Genomic DNA, 16443 nt, shown 5'->3' with positions numbered 1-16443 from the left:
CAGAAGCAATCAAGCATTAAATAACTGTTGAAAAACAAAAATAATGTCAAAGGTTCCATGGGACTATAAAGTGTTTGGTGTGTAATATACACGTCAAAGACTACTGGGCTCTGCTTTTGACCAACTTTTTAAATGAGGCTGTCACACATTCAGAAGACCAGACCTCTGATTTTAACCTTAGGGCACAATCGTTGTGGATGTGGGTGTGCGGGGTGCAGAGGGGAACTCCTGTGGAGAGTTCATTATCAGGCCACGGCCATTTTTAGTTCTGGCCTCTTTTGGATAGTGAAGCAGCAATGACTCCTGCCAAGACCAGTGGAAATGATATCAGAGACAGCAGGTAGGAGTGGAAAATCAGGTTGGAGATCGGTGATAACCTGGAGGTCAAAGGGAACAACCTCTGCTATAAGGGTAGTGTTGAGAGTTGGGAATGTGCTCAGGCTGGAATCTCCAATGCACTCCCAGCAGTGAGAGGGAAGGGCAACATTTGATGATGTACCGGCATCTCAGTCTTCTGCAGTTAAAATTAGATTGTGGTGGCACCCTTTGAATCTCAAGTAGGCCACGTTGCAGACTGCTGTCTCGGGAGGTTTTTCTGCCAAATAAAATGGGTGTTGGGTAAAAACGCATCAGGAAAATGATGGAACTGCTCCCTAACCCAACCCTGGTCAACATTTTAACTATCTGTCAGTCCAGTTCACCCTGGCCTGGTTGTGTTGAAATTGGCATTTAACACTAAATGCTGCTAACTCTGAAACTCTCCAGAAATAGAAAATTCCTAACTTCAAGTTATTACAAAAAGTTTCTATTTAACTTCAAAAACACTTCAACATTGCTCTTTTTCAAAGAGGAACTCGGGATTGTAAAATCCACCTGTTCCACAAAGCAAAACAGATCCTGTTAATCACAGTGATGCCAATCTTGCAGCACTAGTTTTTGACTCCGATGATTGATTGAGAAATGGAGTAACTAGCGTTGCAACAGAGGTGTCACCAAACTGCCATCTCTTGTAAGGAGAGACAGGACCTGTAGAATACAGATCTATGCTTCATTCATACACATTGCAACACTGACTGAAAACAAAATCCATTCAGAGTGGAGGGATTTTGCTAAATCACATCTTTCAGTAAAGACTTGTAGAAGCAAGTGGAGCTAATCATGGAAGACAGTGGCTACCAAATTAAAAACATTTTTGGCTTAACCGATCTAATCTATAAGGGACAATCTTTTTCCTTTTCTTTCAAATATCAGGCACAATTAGCTTTGATTGTAACCCAATTCCGTCTTCCATCTCCACCATTGATGGGCAGGTGAGCGTCAAGGTTAAAATCCTAAAGGTCAAAATCCAAGCACCAAAATTAACAAGTTCACAACCACCAAAATAATAATACTGCAGATTCAGGCACTGGGTGACAATCCTTCCAAAAGCAGGTGGGGTCCGCTTAAGATTCAAAGTTCATGGTATGACGATATAAATTTAAGGTCAGAGGTGGGGTGGGGCTCCTGAAACATGGCTGAAGAATGAGACAGGCCAGAAGAGGCCCAGCTAAGTTATTAAACTATGTTCACCACTGAACTCCTTGTAGTTCCTCTCCATGACCCTCAGTCAGTCCACAGGCCTTCCCAAAGAACAAAAGAACACAGAACAATACAGCACAGGAACAGGCCCTTCGGCCCTCCCAAGCCCGTGCCGCTCCCTGGTCCAAACTAGACCATTCTTTTGTATCCCTCCATTCCCACTCCGTTCATGTGGCTATCTAGATAAGTAGCATGGGTTTCCCTCTTCACCTTGCCCTGACCGTGGGGATTTCTCAATGAACACTGCCTGCTGCATTATATATTTAACAAAAATCACCAGCCTCCCTCTCCCACTTGAGGAAAGCTCGTCCAATGAAATAGACCATCTGACCTATGCAGGGCATCTGCTCAGTCTATTTGAATGAGACTCGGGTATTAAGATCGGCAGGGCGTCCCCATCCTTGCTGGATTCATTGTCCTTTCTGTCCCGTCTCCTGTCCCACCCTCCTCCACAAAAACTGACACTTTTGTATTTGGATGAGGGACTATCAGCATAAACACTGCAAAGTGTCAGGGCATTAAATCTCCAACATCAGAAGGCTGCAAAGAGTGGAGTTAGAAACATTTTAACTTTTCACAGCTGCCAGAGGGTAACTTCCTCTTGATGGGTAGTAAGAACCTAATCTTTGGGGCTAGCGGGCTATCTCAACTCGCCATTTTAAACTTTTTGTTAACTTCAATGCAGCTGAGCCACCTCATGTTTTGGTACCCAGCTGGTGCTGCAGCTTTGCTCCAGATGCCCTTTGGATATTCTGACCCGGATGGTTGTCTATTTTAAAAGGTAAGTTCAGGTGTATGGTGAAGCTTTTAACCTATTATGCTCACTCTTCTTGTGATTGGGTCAGTTCTACAGACTCTGTTGTCACTAAAGTTCTTCTCTTCATCTACACAGTGGTTCTTTATTACTTTTTCACCCTTTTTTCCCTTTATTTTACTTGAAATTTGTTCAGCCTTTTTTCACCCTTGATTCGTTGACGCCGACATTTTTGATCAGGCCTGGCAATGGACCTCTATATGCTCTGGTTGGGTCCTTCAGCTTCCACGTATGTAACGGTGGTTTTTATTCAGGCAATCTCCAAATGTGTCTTCAATTTAGGCGCACTTCTCTCAGGATTGGCGTCAGTGTCTTTAGTTTTTCGTACCTTGGGATGCCGTGGTCTCTCTCCAGCTGCTTTGAGGTTCTGGGTTTGTTCACTCAGCTGCCGCATGTTGGAAAGGTGTGTTTGGTGTCTCAGTAAGAGTTCTGGAGACTTGTATGTTTAAACATAAACCATTTATTGTTAAGCCAAAACAATATATATCCCAGGTAGTGCCTCCATGATGGCTCCTTCTGGTCTCTGCTCCACCCTTGATGGGCAGGTGAGGGTCAAGGTTAAAATCCTAAAGATCAAGATCCAAGCACCAAAACTAACAAGTTCACAACTACCAAAATAATAATACTGCTGATTCAGGCACTGGGTGACAATCCTTCCAAAAGCAGGTGGGGTCCACTTTGGATTCAAAGGTCATGGTACGATGATATCATGTGATTCCCTGCACTATATCGTGGGCAGTACTGTTCTCCAGTCGCTCATTAACCCTTGCTCTGCTGAATGCCTTTATATTACAATGGCATGTTTCTACCCCTTAAAGGCATATACAACACCTACAATCAGCCTTGTTGTATGCAAAAAACATTTATAACACAGTATTGCTTCACCAGCAAGAAGACGACAACCACATTGTTGGTTGAGATGAGAGATGTTGGCCCTGGCTGCTTGCACCCCAGTTGCAAAGCCAGCTATACTGTGAATGGTGTCTCGTATGAAGACTGCTCGCAATGGGATGCAAACAAAGTGAAAATTGTACTAACGTAAAACACATTTTCAAGAAACGGGATTTTCCTTGCTTCATTTTGAACAGTGCTGGAAGAAACAAACAACATAGGTCCCACATAAACGGGTTGACTGCTAGCAGCCATCTTATCTGTCTTTGCCAACATAAGCCTGGAAATCATCTGCCATGATCCGTAATTGACAAGTACTGCCACAGTTAGAGAGTTGGAACGAGTGAGATTCACCAGAAATTTCTGACACTGAGAGAAGCAATAAGAACAAGATCACCCGATTTTATTTTGGGAACAAGCGGTGGGAAACTCAGCTTGGAGTGCTCAGCCAGTAAAAACAATGAGCAGCTCCAGGGACTGTATTGTGATTATAAGTGAATTACAGAGCCACGGCTCTTAGTGAAGCAAGCTCAGCATTAACATGTGGCAGCTATCTGTGATTTTGACAATGCTGTCAACCGGGATGATAGATGAGAGTTGTCTGTTAATCATCAACACCTTTGTTCAATGTGAAATGTTGCCTGAATGATGTTTTGTTCTAACTGTTTTTCAAAAACGAAGAAAGAGGCCAAATTGAGACATCAAACCAGCAGAGTATTTCAATGCCCAGAAATCCATATCCTCCGCGCTGGCACCTTTTAGACCACATCAGCCAACAAAAAGCACATTGCTCCAGTGCCATACCCACAAGCCCACATAGTGTTCAAGGATTGTTATTTGGGGAACTCGGTGCTGCAGTGACCTTGTTAAGTCATCTAATGTGCTCAGTACAGCTCCATTTGATGGCAATGTATGTGAAAAGTGTGTTGACAGAAACTTCACTTGGCTGATACTGCGGCAAGTCGGACTGTCTGATCAATCTGACAGATTCATTTATAAACTTTCGCCTATTAGTGCAACTTGGATTCAACTTAAATTTGCATCTGGTGCCAGCATTGGATTTATGAATTCTCTTTTTTTTTGTTGTTGTTGCATGGTACGTTACTTCACATTTCTTGCAGTGAGTGATTTAATATTGAATCTCAGGAGCTGTGGAGAAGGCTTTGGGAATAGTGCAGTGTTTTGTTTTTTCAAAGAAAAAAAATCTCCAAAGCACATACACCGAGTTATTTTAATATTTCACGCTCAAGTTCACAAATTAAGGATCTCTCTGCATTTTCCTTTAAAATCCACATGCATTTGTAGCCCCAGTGCTTACACACTGTATAAACTAAAGATCGTTTCTAATGCCAGAATAATGGGGCTATACTTCACAAATTGTCAGTTGCATTTACATTTATGTTAAATGGAAATGAAACCACGTCCGTTCTGCTCACTGGAGAGCTCCAAACATTGCTGATCTGAGGCTGCAGCAAATATCGAAGAATGGAGGAAGATCCCATCTATTGCATCCAGTTCCTTACTATTTATGTTTTGCTTCTTTCTTTGTCTGGCTCTTGCGAGTGCACAGTTTACTCACACTACCGTGCCCTATTGGTAATTAAACAACAACGGTTTGCAGATATAGAAGCACCTTTAAAACAAGGTCGAGGGAGGAAATGCCAGAACTTAAGTTACGCTGGCGACTAATAGCATAGTCAGCAATGGTACGGCGATTTAAGTTAGAGATGCCCAAGAGGCCAGAGTTAGACCACAGATATTGCGGGATTGTGGGGCTGGAGAAGATTACCGGAAATCGGAAGAAATGGAGCCACAGAGGTATCTGAAAACAATGATGAGGGATGGAATTCTCTGGAAATTCCCGCCCGACTGCCAATGGGCCATCACATTGTCCGCAACCCGCCCGCTACAATTGCAGTGGCGAGCAGGGTGGGAGAATTCCGGCCGAGAGCTTTAAAATGGAGGCGGTGTAATCAGGAGCCAATGTAGGCCTGCGGCTAAAGGGGTGATGGGTTAACAGGATTTATATGTGAATAAGAATAAGTAGCAAAGTTTTGGATGGCCTCCAGTTTACGAAGGGTAGAATGTGACAGACCGGTCACGAGCATATTGGAATACTAAAGTATAGAGGCAACAAAAGCAAGTATGAGGGTTTCAGCAGCAGATAAACTGAGGCAGGGATGGAGTAGGGCGATGTTTTGGAGGTGGCACAGATATATTGGTTGGAAACTCATTCTGGAGGTCGGGTATGACACCAAGGTTATGGACAGTCTGGTTCAGCCTCAGAGAGTTGAAGGAAAAGCTTAACGAGATTCTCTTTAGTGTTGTGAAATATACTTCTTGTTTTACATTCTTCATTTGCCACCTTCAATTGCTCCGCTGCCTACCATCCTTCTAACCATCTCTTCTTTCAAGTTGCTCCTTAAAACTTCCCACTTGTTTAAGCTGTTGGTTCCCTGTCCAAATAGTTTGTGTTAGATTTTGTCTGAGAATGCTCCTGGGATATTTTAAAAGGCAGTATATAAATGCAAGTAGTTACTGGTGTTGAGTATCCTGCGTGTGCTGGGAATGGCTGCTGAATGAAATATTTAATGTTCAGCAAACTCAGGCCTTGTCCTGACACTTTGAGAGGACGGCTGTCAAAGGTGACTCTTCCAGCCATTACATTTCAGCTACATTGGAGCACTTAGCTAACTGTGTTCCATTATTTCAGAAATCCATTCAGTAAAAATCACCGGTTGCCTTAACTGTATTGGCTCTTATTATTTTGAAGAGATGCTTTGAAAGCTTTTGATCGTTTTCAAAGTAACCCCAGCTTTCTTATACTCAGTGCTTTATTTTGAGCAAACATGTGGCGCCCTTAAAAAAGCAAGTTTTGTTACAATCAAAGGCCTCAAAGGATCGATCCTGCAATATATTTAGCACAGTTCAAGACCACATAAAAAAAAACTTTACACTTCAGTACTTTTACAACAAAACAGTGTTAAACTAACAGGCCAGTTAAGCTCCACAATTTGCATCAATTCTGAAGGAGCTTTGGCTTCAAGTTGATGTGAACTGCAAACTACAACACTGATGTAAAGTTGTCCAATTTGGACAGAGACCAGCAGTGTGAATGGGCCTTGAGGAGGTGTGCCCTCACACTGCTTCAGCATCCCAGCAGCTGCACCGTAACTGCAGCCGGTGTGAAGGGAATTCTAAACATCTCCCTGCTGGTTGACTGACTGCTGGAGAACTTCAAAAAAAAACTTTATTTCCACCTTTTAATGTGAGTAACTAACCCCGTCGGCTCTTAGTTACCATTAAAATTTAACTGGCATTTGAATGCCTGTAAGCAGAGCTCAAGTGCTCCAGCTTCCTGGTCAAGGAACAGTGTGAAGCCAGCTGTACAACTTGCATCTGCTGATCCCTTCACACTTTGACCAGGTAATTATCTCAGGCTGCTACCTGTAATATCAAACTGCACCCATACAGACAACACTACTATTTTCCTATGAAATAAAAGGACCAGCTATACAAAACAAAATCCCCCTTAATTAATAGAAGGGATGCCTTCACTTCACGTACAGTTCTATGTTATTACTTGCAGTTTACTTTGGCTGCTTTGAATTAGAGCACACTTATTAAAACACATAGCACGCGAGATCTTCAAATGCCCAAAGGCTTGACCAAGTCCTGCTAAGCTTTGGGTTTAAAAGACCAATGGATCTGTCAATGAGTGATTCATAAGAAAGGGTCTATTTTTAAAAACTGCGCATCAGATGGAACCTGTGAGTTCAAGCATAAGCAATGGAGAGAAAAGACTGATCATGAAGAAACAAAGCACATTGGTCTGCTTTTACTTACAGCACTCATTAGGGAGTCTAACACGCTGACAGCGAATGCTGTCCCGCACGCGAATGGCTGCGTCAAATACAACTCAGTATCTGGGTCATCATCATCATCTTGGTCCAAGAATTGAACATTCGAGTCATTCACTGGGAAGATGAAAAAGAAAGGCAACAAGTTATCAGCGTACATTGGTCAAGGGAAGGACATAAATACACGATGGACGTATTGAACAGCAGCTTAAAGAGATTGGAAACTGTAATCTCTGAACTTTTTGCTCTAATTTATTTCATATTTCAGTGTGAAGTGCAAAGCATAAGCAAGCAAAGTAGAAGTTATTCTTTCTTTGGTAACCCCTGAACTCTGTCTTCAGAGTAAATCTAGCAAAAATAAACAGTTTGAAAGAAGGTTTGATCTGAAGTCTTGTTTTGATTTTTTTCCCCCCTCTTTTCAGCCTTCTTGTAAGAGCTGTGGAAAGAACTGTCAATCAACATGACAGAGGCTGATGAATAGGCTCAAGCTGCAGAAATGAACTGCAAGCAAAATACTATGGAAACAGCTGCAAGTACAGAACACTGAAGTCAAAGGGCAAGAGATACTCTGTGAAAATAATAATCGTTAAAAATAAATTAGAAGGACACAACTAAGGCAGCCAACTTCAATCATAGCCAGCAAAAGAAAGACACTGACACTGGAGAAATCTCTCTCAGCCAAATGAAAAGAAGAACTGATGAGCGAAGAGAAACTGTGGACAAAAGGAGAAAGGGGCTGCTTACCCAACTCAGTTATCATTGGTATGTTGGCTCCAATGTTTTTTTCCTGACTGAATGAAACCAAAGGGAGCAATTTGCCAGGTTTAACTAATAATGAATGAGAAATTGGTAAACAGGAGAGTACAAAGACATAAGAAAGAGAACATTCAGGTAATACGTTCAAGAGGCACCAAAATTAGAGAACCAGTTCATTAAATATTTACCATTCCAAGAAACAGTTTCTAAGAACAGGTTTTAATTAAATAGGTAACAATGATAAAACGCTTAAGCATACATTAAAGTAACAGTAAAGGTTTCTTGAACTCTTTAGGAACCACCTTTATATGTCTGTTAGCCATTAGGAAAGGTTAATTTTTACAATTATTTTTCCAATTTTCTCTTTTCCTTGTAGGCACCATGATACTTCCCACCTTTCAGTACCTCACCCAAGTGGCACTTCATTGTTGAGCTTCCCAGCTAATTCTGATCCCGCTTTCATCAAAGTCAACACAAGAGGCTTTTGAAGAATGACCAGGGACAGGGATACTGCCCAACTTTTCCCCTTCCTAATCATGTCAGCTGAAATTAACTGATGACACAAACCAGGAGTGCTGTTGGGATTTTTCTGCTCCGTACGAGTCTACAGGCAATATAATCACCAGGGTCTTTTTTCACCTACCAACACCACCACCATCACCAACTCCCCCCCCCCCCCCCCCCCGCCCCAACACCCCCACCACACTTCAGGAAATACAATACTTTTACAGAAAGCGCTTGTTGTCCTTGAAAGAAAAACTTCAAGAAGTTATTATTATGAAAATTACCATTGTCAGTTAGTTTCTGTCAGCAGGAATCACACATCACATATGTATAAACAACCCCTGCCAAAAAGCGCAATATTTAATAGTCAGGTGTTCAGTGACTTGCTTCGCTACTGAGAATACAGATTGTGTGTGTCAGTTTGTGAACTTGAGAAAAATACCATGCATGCATTCACAGAGTGTGAATATTTTGGGTCAGGAATGTGCTATTTATTGTCCACACAATGGAGACAGCTCAGGGCTCATGTTGGAGAATGATTAAGTAATGGTAGCCTCATCATAGGAAAACATGCAGCGGCCAGGACACTCATCTCTGCTTACCAAAGGAGATCTTCTGTTTTGACAGAGAGATGCTTGGCTCACGTATCTGGGCCAGTAATGAATTTTATTTCTTCAGTTCAGGTGCCTCCTGGCTGAAGTTCAACATGGAATAGAGTGCCAACCTGAAATGTATTGGTGCTTGTGGCTGATGCCAGCTGAAGAGGTCTCTGATGAGACACTGATGTTCTCCTTTTATACATTTTGGAAAACCTCTCCAACAATGTAGACAAGATTTTCTTTATTTGATCACACAAGGAACAGTACGATATCCTATTGTGTGTCACTTCATAAGTAATATTTGTTTGTGGTTCAGGTTAAGATGGCAGCTTTATTTGATTGGCCTCATTGCTGCACATCATAAAACACAAATTGCCTCGTTCTTTTTAGATTCAACAGGTGGCTTTCTTCGGAATTCTTCTAGTGCGGGATGAAATATTAAACTCACTGAACATTGTCGACGTCCTCGAGAGCACACGCAATCCCATTACTCCAACTTGAACACATTTTGTCAAATGTGCAGTTGTCTGCCATGGAAAGAAGGTTGCTTCGAGGCTCTCACTGCTTTAGTTATGGGCACCAGGCAGTGCATTAATACTGCTGCAGAGCATCCAAATGCAGCAGTGATCAGAGATGAAAAAGTAGCTCCCATTTTAATGTTATCAAACCAGGTGAGAAATCTTTTGCAGCTCACTGGAGTGTGACAACAGCAATTTGATGTCATTTAACATGTCTGCAATTTTTGACAGGTGACAGGACCTGACGTCATCTCGATCATGTAAGGCAGAGATGAGTATAAATGCTGAAGCAAAAGAGCGAATAGATTTTGTTTCAAGTTGTTCCTGCACACGCAATTACAGACAAAATATGTATTGAAGCTTGTGAATTGTGACAAAACGACTCGGCTTACCAAAGAATAGTGACATAAATACCGTGTGCGACAGAAAAGAGTGCTATCTGCTACACAATGCATCATGTAATGTACCCATGCGTACATCTGATCAGCTCATCAATACGCTACAAGTGATCTGGATTGTAGATACAAAAGAACACTAAATCGATTGGAGTAAAAAGCAAAAGGGGAAAGTTCACATTGGTGGTGATTATAGTGTGGACATTTCTTCAGTTGCAGCCAGCCTGTTAGAAGGTGGATATGAAGATATCTGTGCATTATAGAAAAGGGTCATTGTTAATTTTATCATATAGACAGGATCCAAGTTTTGGTGAATAACAGAATCATTTTGCTTATAGGCACTGAGGTTCATTGGTGAATATGTTAGTAATATCACATTTCAGGATTCTTTGTCCATTTTCCTAGAGAATGGATCTAAACGTGAGTTTTTAAAAAAATGTTTAGAGTTAAAGCTTGCTTTAAGAGGGTTAACTTTTCAGGACAACTCCATGCTGGGATATGAATCTAAAATCAGATGAAAGGAAGTTAACGTGCTAGTCAGAAGTTGTTTTCCCTGGAGTTTAAACATTTAAACACGTTGGTGGTTTGTCTCTGTAACAGATAAACGCTTCACACCTGTCCTGCTGAAAAGTTTTTTTTGATCTCTTCTTGACAGGTAAGAAGGTTATTCTGATTTTTTTATGGGAATGGGAGGCTGTATAGACAAAAGACTACGAAACACAAAAACTGGAGAGAAAGTAAGTTTGGCCCAAGTCTGTAGGACAGAATGTAAAGGAGTTATCATGTTAAATTTGAGTAAAATAGCTCACTGAAGTGAGTTCATTATTTTAATATGTCACTATACACAGCTAAGTTGAATCTGATTTTAACTTATTACCATGTATGTTCACCACACTGTGAAATAAAGCGGCTTAATGATTTAAACAAAGCTTTGCTTCACCTAATTTAACTTGGTCTTCTGTTACCGAGAACTAAAGAAACACATGCAAAAAACATGATATCCAGCCCAAATAACAAAGGGGTTTGATTATTAGATTGTGGATTAACGTACAAGTAAAGACAGGGGAATGTTAATCAATTTCTATACAAGCTGGATTCCCTGATTGCTTCTGAGTGTGTCTAAAAGTAACTACAATAGGCTGAATTTCTAACAGCAAAATAAATTCAATCGTAACTGTTACGTCTCACTTCTTCAGTGTTTGATGAAGCTTTCATCCTTGTGAAATTGTCCCCAGGATGGAAGGTCTGACATGAATCTAGAGATTCTGCACAAGAGCTGGATATCGAGAGAGTTTTGAATAGAAGCAAAATAAATCATGAACTAGGTTCCGTCTAAAGAATAACTTTGTTAGTTGGCTTGTGCTATAGATTGTCACCAAACGCAGGCGATTATGTTTCCGTTCAAGTATTCAAATGGGAATTGGATCAATTACTGATTCAGTGAAGAGCAGAGCAATGCAGGATCTGGTCAGGAAATGGCACAAGGAATATTGGCCAGATAAAGTCGCAAAATAGAGCCATGGGGATTGCCTGAACAAGCTAGTCTGGTTTCTACATTCTTAAGTACTTAATATAGATTGACAAAGTCAGGTTGCCATGCTTGATGAATAATGTACAGCTTCATTGAGAATACAATGAAGGGACTATTGATAAACCTGTCATATTCCAGTAAAAGTAAAGTTCATTCTTTGTTGGTGCTTAGTATCCAATTTGTAACTATTTTCTTTAAGTCAGCTAAGTAAAATAATTAGGAAGGAAAAGCTGCAATTGTTTTGAGGCATTATTCGGTTAATTAAGAACACATTTCACCTAACTACTGATTTTCTGGGAACCTGACCTGAAGAATAATATAAATAACTTTTTTTCTGGGGATTCTAAATTAAGCATCTTTTCTCCAAGAATAACCTGCTGCTATTCCTTTGATATATATTGTCTACTCTGGCCTTTCATGTTGTTTCTTAATTAGGTTCAAGCAACCTTTCATCTTAACTTGATTTTCACTCTCTAATTTTTTTAATGACTTTTGTGAGAGGCAGCTGCACTGGAACTGAACATGCTTCACTTTCAACAGGAGGCACTCCCAGGTCAGACGGAGCACAGGTAATGAGTTAAGAGGATGTACAACTCACTCTTATTCGACCAACAATGGGGGCTGACTGCCTGTGTGCGATATTATAAAATCATAAACTCTCATGACTTCACCGCATAATTGCACGGAGTGAATCTCGCCCCACTATCATCCCAAAAAGCATCATTACTGTTTTAGTGCAGGGTTTCTGCTTCCTGAACTAACTATCGACATCGGGCAAAGACAGCTGGTATTGAATTATTGGAACTTTTGGGCACACTGGAGCTGAGTGGAACTGCCCAAACTTATTTCATCTTGGGTCTGTTAAAACCAGTAAGACAAGGAGACTTTCATCTCCTCAATGTGGGGTGGATTTAAGCCTGGACCCAAAGGTGAAATATTGGTCCAAAATTTGTCCCATGCCCTCCGACCTGGATATTTGTCCTCAGATGTTTAGCTCAAATTAGATTTATGCTGCACACTACTGAACACTGAGATGATAACAGTGGGGGACTGGGATGTTGGTGAGTGACAATACTAAGGGCTAAATTTTGCTGGCCTCTGAGTGGCAGGTCAGGAGGTTTGCGTGTGGCTGCGAGGGGTTGGGGTAGGAAGATAAAATGCCACAAAGCTGCATTGGGAGGGCTCCTGTTACTGAGCCTCTAAACAGGCCACTAGCCGCATGGAGGAAGCCTCACATAGGCTTCTCTTTGGGAGGGGTGGGAGTTACCCCTCCAACCACTGGGGCCTGCCTGCCTGGGCCCAGCAGAGAAAACAATTACCTCCTTCCCCTGTGCGAGCACCTCAAAAGGGATACATCCTCTCATTTTTCTTGCAGCCTGAACAGTAGCTGCCTCTCTGCCCATCTGATTGGGTTGGCAGTGTGGAGAGCCAGCCCCACTAGACGTTGGACTTGGTAGTGGCCAATTAAGAAGACAGCGCCGGGAAGATTGCAACCTTGAACCGCACATTTTGTTTCAAGACCAGGACTTACCCCTTGCTAATAAAATTTCAGCCTAAAAGTTTATTCCCTTAATCAGCTACACTCAAGGTGAGAGAGAAACACACTGAATAATAGAGAAGGAAATCAGGTGAATTTGACAAGAGATACAAGATCAATTTAATACACTAGAGCAATAAAGAGAACGAAAGAAAAATTAGATTGGCGAAGAAAAGACGGAAGGGAAAAGTAATGAAAAGGTAGAACGGTCAAAATATCTCGAGGAACAATTTTCCACCTGTGAGGTCGAGACTTCACAAATTCAACTGTTCCCTTTCTGAGTGTCCAAAGTTGAGTTTCATGTTTGAACCAGAAAATCCCCTATTCTTATTGCTGTGGAGTTGCAGCCCTAACCTTCTGCAGCAAATTTAAATCAGACATGCGGCGCAGTGTCTGGTTGACTAGTTCCCACTTTGTGAGGCTCATGGTGCAATGTGTGGCGATTTGCTACTCATGGCATATCTCTTCTCACCGCAGATTGCTGGGTCATTTATGCACTAATAACTTCGTGCACCTTAATTTTCCAACAAAATCTGGGCCAATGCTACTCGCTATGCTACCCAGGCACCAGCTCATTAATGCAAAGACTCCAGAAGCTATTGTACCTTTAAAAGAAAGTCAAAAGGTTACTGTATGTTTTCATCATGATAACCAGGTTCCACACATGAAGGGAAAAAGGATTATTACAATTATAGCAGATTTCATATGACATGTTTAATATATCCTAGACAGAGCCTTTATCATAACTAACTACAATTATCTCCTAGTGAACTTGCAGTAATCATGTCACGGTTGTTAACCTCTGGTGTAAATACTGACATAAGTGACTGCACTTCAAAAAAGTAGTTCATTGTGTGAAACATTTAAGAGACATTTCAATGTGGGAAGGTTTTAAATGCAAGTCTTATTACTGTTGAGTTGAAATGAATCAAGGATATGAAGCATGGTGTCAGTGCCAGCACTGAAATCAGAGAGTATAGAGGTGAAATATTCAGGGATTTCTATTTGATTATGGTAGGATTGCAACACAGTTCATATCAAAAGAACAATATTATGTTAACAATCAGTTTGCAAGAGGTTAAACTCACTAACACAGCTCCGAGCAATACTAATTAGATCTCGATGAACCTGCTGGTGAAGTGTTTCTTCCTCCACACAACTTAGTTTCAATCCCATGACTGTAGAGTTAACATTTCTGGGGTCCAGACCACCAGGACACAATGACAGTTGACATTGGTCATTCACTCTTATCTCTGCCCTAACCTGTGCTCAAATATTCTTTGTTCGATATGATATTGGAAGATCAGCAGTCTAGTGATTCCATATTCCCGAACTGCTGGTTCATAACAAGTTTTTGGAAGCACTGTCACAAATTATGATCTTACAATCCATAATATCCAATATTCTCATGCTTATACTGAGCCTGTTTCCATGTCTCGATGTCCTTGCCTATCCCTGTCTGTGTAATCTCCTCCAGCCCAAAAACCCTTCAAGATATTGGTTATCATCTAAGTCTAGCCTCTTGAAAATCCCCTATTTTACTTGCTCTACCACTGGTGATCATAATTTCTGCTGCTTAGGCCCTATACTCCTCTCTACCCATCTACCTCGCTTTCCTGCTTTAAAGGTACTCCTTAAAACCTTTGAGCTAGTTTTTGGTCACCTGGCTTAATATCTCCTCATGTTGTTCAGTGTCATATTCTGTTTTATAATATTCCTATGAAATGCCTTGGGTATATTATTGGGTTAAAGGCACTATATAAATATACGTTTTTGTTATTGCAGTAGAAAGTCCACTCATGCACTGTTGGTCCGTCTTAAAAAACTCTTTGAAAAAAGTTACACCTTGTTGAAAAGTTACTGCTTGCTAAAAAGTTACACTTAGTTGAATGAGGTGTAATTGGGCTTTTGGTAACATACTAATTTTATAATTACTCTTAAACGCCCTCACTGGCCCTGAAAAGCTAATTTTACACAATGCAATGTCAAATTTATACACTATGATTAAAACGCGACATTTTTAAAACAAAATGTTTTTCTGGGGCGGCATGGTAGCACAGTGGTTAGCACTGCTGCTTCACAGCTCCAGGGACCTGGGTTCGATTCCCGGCTTGGGTCACTGTCTGTGTGGAGTTTACATATTCTCCTCGTGTCTGCATGGGTTTCCTCCGGGTGCTCCGGTTTCCTCCCACAGTCCAAAGATGTGCGGATTAGGTTGATTGGCCATGCTAAAATTGCCCTTCGTGTCCTGCGATGCGTAGGTTAGAGGGATTAGTGAGTAAATATTTAGGGATATGGGGGTAGGGCCTGGGTGGGATTGTGGTCGGTGCAGACTCGATGGGCCGAATGGCCTCTTTCTGTGCTGTAGGGTTTCTAAGATTTCTGTTTATTTAAATTTGTTTATCTTTATTTTAGCTTCTTTCTTGATGTAATCATAATTTATTTCACTATGTGATTGGTTGCTTATGGTTGGCTATGCTTGTGATTGGCTAGCAACAACTGGCATCCACTGTCGCCAATTGGTTCAATTTCCAATTGGCAACTGGATTCAACTATTGAACCGGTTTTCCCACCCTGCTGCTCCACGTCAAGACATCCTTTTGACTTGAAGCCAGATTGAAATGGTCAATGGAAAAGGGCAAAATCCCACCACAAAGGTTACCCGTCCTTTGTTGGCAGCTTTCTCGGAAATCAGTGGCAAGCACCCCTCCCCACAGACCACAAGATCTAGGACATTGGAATATCGGTAAACAAGTTGCAGATGTTGTAGTAGCACTGACTGAAGTTAAAAAGATGACTGTTCTTCAGGTTCAACAAAATCCATTTTAAATACACATTATTGAGGCTAGAACTACATTTGGTCAGCACTGCACTTCCCAACCTGATTTGTTAAAGATAAATGCGTGACAGGGTATTGAGTCATAATGACTAAGGATCGTTCATAGGTCTGTGCTGAATTTGCTGATCTCAGCTAGGATGATTGTAGTTGTCCATAGCATCCTTTGGCTAAGGGAAGAAAATAAATTGGCATGGTTTGACCCTGGGACTTTCTAGGTCTAAATGACTCAGTACCGCTTCCCACATTTATCCACAGGCCATTAGGGGTGAGCAGGCAGTGCTGACTGGGCTGGCAATGTCTTCAATAATGTTCTAAAGTAATATGGATTTCCTTGAGAAATGAACAGTTGTCTTTTGACCTTTGATCAGTCAGGTTGCAACAATCTGTACATAAACATTACGGCAGAAGCCCTTGAGCACAATGGATCTGAATTCTGTCCATATCATCGAACAATTAGCTAGAGTGGGAATGCCAGCCATTGACCAACATGTCTGTGCTGCAGTCCCCAAAGGTTTCAGACTTGCATTTCCATTACATTTGACCCAGGAATCTACAGCTACCAGCTCCGGTTTCAACTAGAATAGCTTTTTGTATGAAATCATTGCTATTAGGTTTTAGCAA

At 41.3% G+C, this 16443-nt stretch overlaps 1 protein-coding gene across 3 annotated transcripts in view; it reads right to left on the bottom strand.

Annotated features, from left to right (window-relative positions):
• LOC144480253 (calcium-activated potassium channel subunit alpha-1) overlaps nucleotides 1-16443 on the bottom strand; it is a 797282-nt gene that overhangs the window by 36148 nt on the left and 744691 nt on the right. For 2 of the 3 annotated variants that reach the window (XM_078199542.1, XM_078199544.1), the window contains exon 24: nucleotides 7130-7260. In XM_078199542.1, the coding sequence (XP_078055668.1) occupies nucleotides 7130-7260 (131 nt within the window). Of the gene's footprint in view, nucleotides 1-7129; nucleotides 7261-7887; nucleotides 7972-16443 lie in introns of all 3 variants that reach the window. The other variant, XM_078199543.1, reaches the window with a different exon arrangement.

Source organism: Mustelus asterias, chromosome 28, assembly GCF_964213995.1.
Source record: "Mustelus asterias chromosome 28, sMusAst1.hap1.1, whole genome shotgun sequence".
Classification (NCBI taxonomy): Eukaryota; Metazoa; Chordata; class Chondrichthyes; order Carcharhiniformes; family Triakidae; genus Mustelus; species Mustelus asterias.
The sequence above is the reverse complement of the archived record's forward strand: the minus strand, read 5'-3'. Positions and strand labels throughout refer to the sequence as shown.